This window comes from Solanum verrucosum, unplaced genomic scaffold, assembly GCF_900185275.1.
Source record: "Solanum verrucosum unplaced genomic scaffold, falcon-dt-bn FXZP01000132.1, whole genome shotgun sequence".
NCBI classification, from domain to species: domain Eukaryota; kingdom Viridiplantae; phylum Streptophyta; class Magnoliopsida; order Solanales; family Solanaceae; genus Solanum; species Solanum verrucosum.
This window is the reverse complement of record NW_026020613.1, coordinates 111,147-122,033: the sequence shown is the minus strand read 5'-3', so window position 1 is coordinate 122,033 and position 10,887 is coordinate 111,147. Positions and strand designations below refer to the sequence as shown.

Genomic DNA, 10,887 nt, shown 5'->3' with positions numbered 1-10,887 from the left:
TGTGACTTTTCCAAAGGGTTGTGACTTCTCGAAAAGGTCATGACTTTTCAGATAAGACACAAAAAACATTTGTTCATACTACCTTTTGTTGACTATAAATAGAGGGGCTTCCTCTCATTTTTCAACCACAATTTTTTTAATCTTCTACTCATCTTCTTCTTGCATTTTAAAATTTTTTTGTGTGATTTATTGTTGTTGAGCGAGTTCAAAGTTTAGCGGAATATGAGGTACCACTATTCTGATGAAGTAAGTCGTTCTATCCTAAGAGGGTATATTCCATAACTTCGAGTACTTGAGAAAAATAATTTTGATGATATAATAATTATTTTTTTGCTTAATATATACATTAGTAGGTAATGTTTCAATATATGAAGTTAACATGATGTAGTCTAAATTCATTTATTTTTGTCAACAATTTCTCTTTTGATGTAGATGTATGCTTCTGAATATCTTTTCCAACATTTAGAGAATTGTCACGATTTGTTTTTGATCCTCAAGACAAAAGAATGACTTTATTTATCAATGTTACTTATGTGATTTAGACTCTCATGAAGTTTGCTTCAAAATAGTAATTACTATATAAACATTTCCCTTTTGTTTTTCTTATTTATTATTTCTTAATATTTCAGTATTTTAGATGAAGAAAAGTTCATATGACTTGTAATAATGTCAGTTGAAGTTTGTATTATTTTAATTTTTATTATTTATTTAATAGTTAATTTTATGAGATAAATATTTTCATTAATGCAAATATATATTTATATTTGGGTAGGTATTTGTATTTAAATTAAAAGTATTATATATGTCACAAATGTATTATCAAGTTAACAAGATCTTCTAACTTCAAAATATATTATTGTAGAATGTTCTGAGTTTTTTTTTAAAAAAAAAACTCACAACCAATGTGACAATATGTGAATATATAAATGTAGTTGTTCACTTCACATGTTCATATGACATCTAAACAATTTAACGTGGAATACACATGCAAAACACATCTGGTTAGATGACAAGAAAAATACAAAGCAACTATTGTCTATAAGGTAATCTTAGTGAGATAAGACTAATTACATGATTAACCTCATCAAATTGAAATAAATATATACCTTATTGCATTTAACTAATAAAAAATTGCATTGACCATCTTCATAGGTTTGCGTGAATAAGAAATATATATGACATCCACATTGAACATTCACAGAAGAATCTGCAATATTATTTTTTGCTAAGCTTATTATTCAAGTCTTCGCTTAAATAAGCAATACTATTTACTATAACATATATTTTTGGAATTGGTAATCACGTGCAACACACGTGTCAAAAAACTAGTTCATTAAAAAAAGAGTTGTGCATTTTCAGGTGAACAAATAAGCGTGGAAAAGAGTTAGAGGGGGCTACGAGCCCTCTCTCATTATTGTTCCCGGACCATCCACCTCTTCCTTCCCCTTCGTGTGGCTCAGTGAGATTAGATTTTTAGAACGAACTGAGGTGATAAAAAATAAAAGATTGCTGACAGCAAATCCCTATTCATGAAAGTTCCGTGTAATTAAGGTTAAAGGGGAAAATGAAAGTGTGCTCCGACGCACAAACTAAAGCTAAGATCTTCAGAAGCTTACCTTATTATATATCAAATAAGGAGAGACTTTCAAACCTATCTAACTAATAAGAAAAAGGAGACATTCAACCACTTGACGGTAAGGAAAGGGCAAGCCAAAACTTACTTCTTTGAAGTTGTTAGATCGAAATAGTATATTATACAACTGCCGCTAACTGTAGAGGGGGTTGATTCCCCTTATACGTGATATAGTAATTAAAAAAAGATGATTTAGATATGCCTTACCTGCATTAAGATCGAAAACTTGTCGTCTAGTACTTATGTCAGTTATTGTTCCTAGAGTTAACAAGATATTCCCATTGATGATGTATCCAATACTTATTTTTTAAATTAGAGTAATTATAAATTCTGATATTGAAAGGATAAATCAGTCCATATTATTCACTAGTTTGAAACAGACAGGAATTGAATTGAACATTAATATTATATTTAGCAAACCTTAATTGTAGGACAAAACAAAGTTAAAAAAAGGAAACACTAACAGCCTCCTCTTTTTCTTAGACCATTTCATATCCTCACATATTCAACAGAAACAAACACTATAAATAGTTTCTCCATTTTTTAGGAAATACATCTTTCAGAGCCAAGGGGCATGTACCCTCTCTAATAAGAAATCCCCAAAAGCTCTTTATCAATTTAAATATACAAAAACATTTTTTTTACTTTGGGAAAAATACATAAAATTATTTTTTTTAAAATCAAAATATTATGGCTAAAAAATTAGTCATTGGTAGCATTGCCTCAATTCTTGTGGTGGCTTGTGTTGTTGCAGCATGTGTCACCATTACCAAAAAGAACGCGAGCGATCCATCAAGTGGTGGTGGTGATGGTGCTAGCAATGGTGGTGTTTCAACCTCTACAAAATCTGTTAAAGCAATATGTCAACCTACTGATTACAAAGAAACTTGTGAGAAGAGTCTTGCATCAGCCAAGAACACTAGTGACCCAAAGGAACTTATAAAAGTTGCATTTGAATCAACCATAACTGACATAAAAAATGCCATAAAAAATACTGACTTGATCAAGGATGCAGCCAAAGATCCTAGAACCAAAGAGGCTCTACATACTTGTGAAGGTCTTCTTGATGTGTCTATTGATGATCTAAGAAGATCGTTCGATAAAGTTGGCACCTTTGATATCAACAAGATCAAGGATTATACCGATGATCTAAAAACATGGATCAGTGCTTCGATTACTTATCAAGAAACTTGCTTAGATGCTTTTCAGAACACAAGTGGTGACACTGGTGAGAAAATGAAGAAATTGTTAAAAACTGCAGGGGAGCTTACTAGCAATGGTCTTGCTATGATTACTAGCTTTGGTGACATGCTTACTAGCATGAACATCCCTGGTATTAGCCGCCGATTATTGGCAAATGACTACACATCATTCGTTGAAGACGGTTCACGTAGGCTTCTTCAAGTTTCAAGTACCAAGCCTAATGCTGTGGTTGCTCTAGATGGCAGTGGACAATTCAAGACCATCAAAGAAGCCCTTAAAGGTGTGCCCCCAAAGAACATTCAACCCTATGTCATCTTAATCAAGGCAGGTGAATATAAGGAGATTGTCGATGTCCCAAGAGGGGTGACAAACGTTGTGTTTATTGGCGAAGGCCCAACCAAGACCAAGATTACTGGCAACAAGAACTATGCTGATGGCACTGCCACTTTCCATACCGCCACCGTTGGTAAGTCAGATCATTCAATTTCGTGAATTAATGAGTTTAAATGACGTCTAACGTGTACAAAAGTTTGAATGTTTCTCTTAAAATGTCAATGCAGCCGTGAACGGAGATGGTTTCGTAGCAAGGGATATCGGGTTTGAGAACACAGCAGGAGCAATGAAGCACCAAGCCGTTGCACTCCGTGTATCAGCAGACAAGGCAGTTTTCTACAACTGCAACATTGATGGATACCAAGACACTCTATACACACATTCCTACAGACAATTCTACAAAGATTGTTCCATCTCAGGAACCATCGACTTCATCTTTGGCGATGCATCTGCCGTGTTCCAAAACTGTAAGATGATTGTAAGGAAACCAGGTAACAACCAAGCTTGTATGGTCACTGCTCAAGGTAGAAAAGACCATCGTGGGGTCGGTGCAATTGTTTTGAGGAACTGTGAAATCAGGGCTGAGCCAGCATTCACTAGCACTCAGCCACCAATCAAAGCCTATCTTGGACGACCATGGAAGGAGTATTCCAGGACAATTATAATGCAAACTCAGATAGACGCGTTCATTGATCCTGAAGGATGGGCTCCATGGAATGGTAACTTTGCTCTAAACACTCTGTACTATGCAGAGTATCAGAACAGGGGACCAGGAGCAAATACTGACAAAAGGGTTAAATGGGCTGGTTATAAGAGAAACATTTCACCACAGGAAGCTGAAAAATATGCTCCTAATATCTTCATTGATCAAGATAGCTGGATTAAGAAGACTGGCATTTCCTATTGATGAATCTGTAACAACTTTAATTATGAATCTAATCTTCTACTGTTCAAAATTGTTTTTATCCAACTTATGTTTATTTAGTTGCTTTTCTAGCTATGTAATGTAATACTTAATTAGTTTTAGTTTATTCATATCTATGTCTGAGCTTATGCAAATTCAAGAGGCAATTCGACTAGGCTTTCAGCTTGTTTTATTCTTGTTTTCCCCTCTAATTTGCATTATATCTACCTAAATTCTACGTCATATAGAATTACACTGAATGCAAGTTCTAGCACCACTGAATTCAGGGGCCGATCCAGGATTCAGAGGTTGTGGGTGCCATAACGCCTTTAAATAGACGTATTCGTTAAATCGATCAAATATTTAACCTATTTTGCCCTTGTAAATAGCAACTTGGGGCTGTTGTTCGACTATTTATCTTTTCAGTTTATAAAGACAAATAAATATGACAACTTTGCGCAAGAAAAAAACTTTCAATAATACCCTCTATAATTGCACTTGGTGAATTTTTTTCACATGCATAATTTTAGTAACAATAAAAATCTTTAAAGACCAACAAAATCATATGAGATTTCAATATAAGTTTTCATGCCATCCTTTAATGCAACATGCATTTTATTTTGTAATTTTAATTCTCGATAAGATTTAAATTATCATAATCTAAACTATTTCTTTTTTCATATGCATTCAATTGATTTAGAAAATATAATAAAGAGCAAGAGAAACTCAGCATCGAGTTTAGAAAAGGAAAAATTACAGAAATATACTACTTAAGACTTTTATTAACAAAATATCAATATACTTATATTTAATTACAAACTAAGTTTTTAAATTACATACATAACAAAACATTTAATTTTTATATTTAATTTAATTTTATTTTACAGATTTTCTCTCTCATACTTTTAGTAATTCGTGCCTTTTATAGGGAGTATAATTAGGATATTAATATTTATCAAATATTCTCTCTCCTAAACAGTTCCAAATTCACACGTTCATTACTTCTTTTTTTCCATTTTTTAGGCATAGTGGAACTCTTTGGGATCATAATTAGTTTTTTATTTTTGTTCTGATAAAGCTATATTTTTTACCAAGAAAGGGTGTACTTTTCAATGTTGAGTGATAGTTTCAATAAAATCTTGAAAATATTTTGGGAAGTCAAAAGGGTTTCCTTCCATATTCTTCTTCAACTTTCTTAACCTTTAATCTTCTCATTCTTTTTCAACTTTCTTAACCTTTAATCTTCTCACAGAAACGTTTCACAAGACAACTAATCTAAAAAATTGCCATTGTTCGATGGAAAAGACTCTACGTAAAAGTCCTAGACTTAACAAATCTGTGGTAATCGTTGATAGCCCGTTGATCAGTTCAAGACCATCTGGTAGATCTAATGAGTTTATTGTTATCAATTCTTCATCATCCTACAAAGTTCAACAAAAAGATGATTATGGGGCTGATACAAAATCGAAGGGTAAAGAAAAATTGGTAGAAGATCATTATCCACATGACAACGATTTTGAGGACGATATCCCCCTCTCTAAAAGATTAAGAGTAAATAATGATCAGGATTCAAAGGTATTTATTTATTTGATTAAATTTCTTTTTTCATGCAAGTGTTGAATCTTATTCTTAATAGAAAGATTTGTAACATTAATTAATTTTTTATGCCCTAGAATGTTGATGGGGGTTCGGTGAGCAAAGGCATGAATGGTTTAAGTCAAAAATGAACTACGTTTGTTAATAATAAAAGGAAAAAGGCATCACAAGTACCACTAAAGGTATGTTTTTACCGCCGTTTTATAGTAATGTAATTTTTGATGCAAATATTTCTTTGCTTATATTATAAATTTTGCATTTTATGACTATTATAATTTATTGATTTTTAATATATTTTTTTTAGATCAAGAAGAAACAATCGTGTTGGTGTTCTTATGTTAATGTAAACATTTTTGTTGATATAACAAAGCTACTTGAAAAAATTGGTAGTGTTCATTTGTTTAAAGAATCTCCTTTTGGTTATCTATTAGGCTTGTCCCAATTGAAAGTCCACCTCAGATTATTAGATGTCTTGTTCATCATTTAGGTAACAATAGGGATGACATGTTTGTGTTTGACATAAATGGTAAAGAAATGCATTTTGGGCTTAGAGAATTTTTGGTAATTACTGGTTTTAAGTGTGATGGGTGTATGGTTTTTGATCATGATCAGAATAGTACATCTAAGTTACTTTCTCGTTACTTTCCAAATGTTGTTGATAAGGTTTTGAAAGTTGATTTCATAAGAGTGTTTAAAGAAGATGGGTTGATTCAGGAAGAAGACTTTTTTAATATGTCTATGATTTATTTCATTAGTACATTCATTTTGTCATCTCCACCACAATTGTCACATATTCCAAAAGATCACTTCTTATGTGTTGAGTCGGGACAGTACATTACGTACCCCTGGGGTAATCTCTCCTTTTTTAATCTTCGTCATTCTATATCGAGTCAAATGGCAAAAGATCCGAATTATGTGAAGTTTGAAGGGTTTCCTCTCGCATTGCAAATTTGGTTTTATGAATGTTGTAACAAAGTTGATGGTTCAATTGCAATTCGTAAATCCAATTGAATGCCTAGAATATTCAATTGGGATATATCCAAAAACAAGATATATTTTGACCATCTCTAGAAAGGAATGTTCAGAAAATACGGCAATCAGGTAATAGAAGTTCTTTTGTTATTATTTATTAATTTTATTTTTTATCAGTAGTGTATATTCACAATTTATTATTATTGTGTTAGTATACATTTGAAGATCTTGTGTTCATGGATGAGGAGCTTGATATCATTGAGTCAGAAATCTTACTGTTTTGACTGATATGCCATTCAATAAGAAGAGTAAACGTGATAGATATGTAAGGCAAAATCAGAATTTACAGACTCATTCTGTCGTTCGACAGAATGTTAAAGATTTGCCTGATAGTTCTGCACAAAAGGTTGGAAGTGATCCGAGTTTTTCATTTAATAGAGATTTGCAGAAAATTGCCCAAGAAGTTGTGAAGGTATGATTATAAATTTTATTTACTTTCTGTCAGAATTTTGGTTGAAGAAACATTAATGTCATTTTAATTTTTGTTAGGTTCGTAATGAGTTGGAAAAGTTTGAAAAAAATGTAGATGCTAAGATTGTTGAAATGAAGGCTTTTATGGATTCATCATTCAAATATATCATTCAAGAGTTGAAATCTCTTCATAATGATGTTTCAACCAACAAAGATTTAGGTGGTGAACGGGTTAGTCTACTTATTAATATATGGACTTATTATTTACTTATAAACTAATTTTTAGATCAAGATTATTATAAATGTTAATGTGGATACTTTGTGTTGATTTTAAATATTATTAATCTTCTTGTTGATTATATATCCGTAATTAGCTATATTGTTGTCTTATTGTAATAGTTGAATGACTCAAAATTTTATTTTTATTGAGAACATTAAGGTTGTTGTTGAGGATCAAAGAAGAGGAAATGTTGATGTTCAAAATGAACATTTGCAAGATTGTGGAGATAAAGATGGTGTCCAGACACCATCTTCGTTTCGTAATCATGTTTTTGATAACAATTGTAAGTTCTTTTTTGTTAGCTTAAATCTATTTTTTATAACTATTTTTAGTTCATTTCTGATTTGTGTTTAAAATTTCATAAAATATAGATACATAAATGATGTTTGTATATCTTAATAGGTGGTGTATCTGTTGATTTTGAAATAAATAGAAAAACTCCTACATTGGATGACTTTGTTATGCCCAATATGCGTGAATCACAGTTGGTTGCTCTTGAAACTGGACAAACATACGTGTCATCATTGGTAGATGTTGAATCTGAAAATATTTGTGTCACACCTTTGGAAGTTGCTAAAGCTGGAAAAACAAAGTTCAATCAGTTTGGTGTTATTGAGGGTGAAAAAACATTTATCTCACCAGTTCAGCATGTTCGTACGAAGATTCCAAGAAAGTATGCCCAATCACCATACACAAACTTAAGTGAATCAGGTGGCACATCGGTGAACACAGTGAAGTACTGTTTATGGAGGCATCCTTTTGTAAATTACAAGGGGTTTGATATGTACAGTGAAGTTATCCTTCAATTTAAGAAATGGGTTGATAGCAAATTATCCAAGAAACGTGGAAAGTATGTATTGTTGTGTAATTGTATTTTACCATTTGTTCATTCACTTTATATGCTATAACTACTCATTTTGTTTTATAGGAAAACCAGTTTCTTCACTGCTGCTTCAAATCCAATCGATCCTCCTTTTGAGTTTGGTGTTGGTAGGGTGGATTTGATGGATTGGTTTCACCCGTTGGCTTATCCAAGGCAGCCTTGGAGTGATTTGGTAATTTTTTACGGTGTAACTCTATATTAAAGTAAGATTTGGTATTTGTTTTTTGTTGTGATTTTTAGTGATTGGTAAGTAAAATTGGCTTCATTGTAGTCACTGAAATCTGTGATTTAGTTCTATGGGGACAATTGTTTTTGGTATATATGTTAGGAAAATCAACTACTGACACAAACATAGACTCCTAATTATAGTTTAATTGTTACAATGACACAAACATATAATTTTAAATATAGTCTAATAGGTAATAATCAGATAATGGTAATTCTTTCAATCAATTTGTGATATTATTTTATTGTTTGGTGCTAACTAATAAAATTTGATATGCAGCATGTTGATGTGATAATGTATTATCTTCGCAAGTTTTGCAAGTATAGTCCTGATAATAATGCAAGAGTTACTACTACTGACCATTTTTCATCAGTTGGGTTGTTCAAATTCATGATGCGTGGGAGGCCAATGGCAAAGATGAAAGTCTAATTAGTATACATCATGAGGTTGCACAATATATAAGAGGTGATAGGATTCTTGCTAATACTCCATGGGTGGATGTTGATCATGTATGCATTCCAGTCAATAGTAGTGTTGCATTCCACTGGTTTCTGGTTGTTTTTTCCATCAGAAAAATGTGTTTATATATTTATGATTCTTTAAATGGTTATGGGGTTAAACATACCAATGCAGTAACAAGTTTGGTTCAAAAAATATCTAGAATGATACCTTTGTTTCTAGTTGCTACTGATTATTATGCTTTACGGAAAGACATTGACTGAAATACAGATGTGCATTATGCTGGAAGGCCAGTTGGTGATCCGATGGTATATGGTAATCGTGAAAACATCCCACAACAATGCGACAATTCAACGTAAGTATAATGTGGCTTTTTTGTTGTTGATTATACTATGTATTGTACTAATTATGCTGATTGGGTAATATTTATAAGGATTGTGGTCTGTATACCTGTGCTTTTGCTGAATATGTGTGTCGTGGAGATAGGAATGTATCTATGTCGGGTTTAAATGCTGAAAATCTTCGATTGAGATTTGGAGCATTACTGTGGGAATATGGAAATATGAAAATTGATACTGAATCTGTTAGTGAAGATGAAGCTTCTAACCAAGGTGGTCGGTCAAATCGGAGGGTCAAGGAGTAAAAAGTGTCATTTCTTAAGACAGAATTTCATGAATGTTTTATGCTATTGAATTTTTTTTGTAATTTTGGATAGTACTTTAGTTGCGTTTATGGTATTTAGTTCATTGGATATTGTCTTTATTCTGTGATTATGCATTTATTTGGTTGTTTTTTTTATTAAATATTGTGATAAATTTATAGTGTGAGTTTGGTTTGTACATGTATGAGTTTGGTATAAATTTAGGTATAAATTGGGTTTTATCATTATTGAAAAATTATATTAAATGCTTGTATATTATCGCTTGGATTTCTTTCAAAGTTGCAGGTTGGTATACACACCAATGTGTTTACCCAGTTTGGTACTTTTTTTCTTTCATATGTAAACCAATTTTTTTCTTTAGCATAGTGTTTTTTTTTTGGTTTCAGTGTTAACCAAGAGTGTAGTCATAAGCCATTTATTGAAATATCAAAGTATTTTACCAAAAAATTAACCATTTAATGATTTAAAAAAAAAAGTCAAAGAAATACCAAAGTATTTTATCAATATGTTAACCATTTAATAAACTTAAAATAAAACAGTCAAAGATTACATACCCTTAAACCAATTTTTAAAATTTATGATTTTATCAGGTTATCATCAATAAATGTTGGAAATATTTTTTATATTATTATTTACACCAATTCACATACTTAAAATACACTAAAATATGTACCATATTTTTTATTTACGAGGTTCTAATTATATACCATAGATCGTCAAACTTGTAGTTTTTTACACCACCAATTACACCAAATAATTTATTAATGCACTCATTTTAATTTATGTATGTTCATATGTAAGTTAATATACCATCATCATTATGACATTTGGTTTTAATATATACCATCATTTATACCAAGCTATGTACCGGTTGTAACAAGAGTAAACCAATTTTATAGTAAGTGAGTGTTAATTACTGTAGCGTCCAAACTAATATACTAACATTTATTACTTTTCAATTTATTGTTTTAGGTTGGTAAACTGCAAACATTTGTTTTACTAAATACACAATTATTATGATCCTTTATTTTAACCATATATTTGTTCTTATTTACCATAATTTTACCAAGAATTTGGCTTATATTTTTTATCAATATTTCTGGATATGTGACAACACGTAATCCAAAAGAGTTTATGATATCTACTATATACAACCATTTATAACAACTATGTATTCAAAAATATGAATAGGATAACAAAAAGTAATCAACTTTGAAATAAGGTAATGCAATTAAGAAACAGTACATCTAATAAAAGTAATATAGT

General features: G+C 31.3%; 1 protein-coding gene across 1 annotated transcript; it reads left to right on the top strand.

Moving 5' to 3' along the window:
• Positions 1-2,082: 2,082 nt before the first annotated feature.
• On the top strand, positions 2,083-4,266 carry LOC125811343 (pectinesterase-like). The gene is made up of 2 exons (XM_049490846.1): positions 2,083-3,302; positions 3,397-4,266. The coding sequence occupies exons 1-2, from the start codon at positions 2,324-2,326 to the stop codon at positions 4,074-4,076; spliced, it is 1,659 nt and encodes a 552-aa protein (XP_049346803.1). The 5' UTR covers positions 2,083-2,323; the 3' UTR covers positions 4,077-4,266.
• The last annotated feature ends 6,621 nt before the right edge of the window (positions 4,267-10,887 follow it).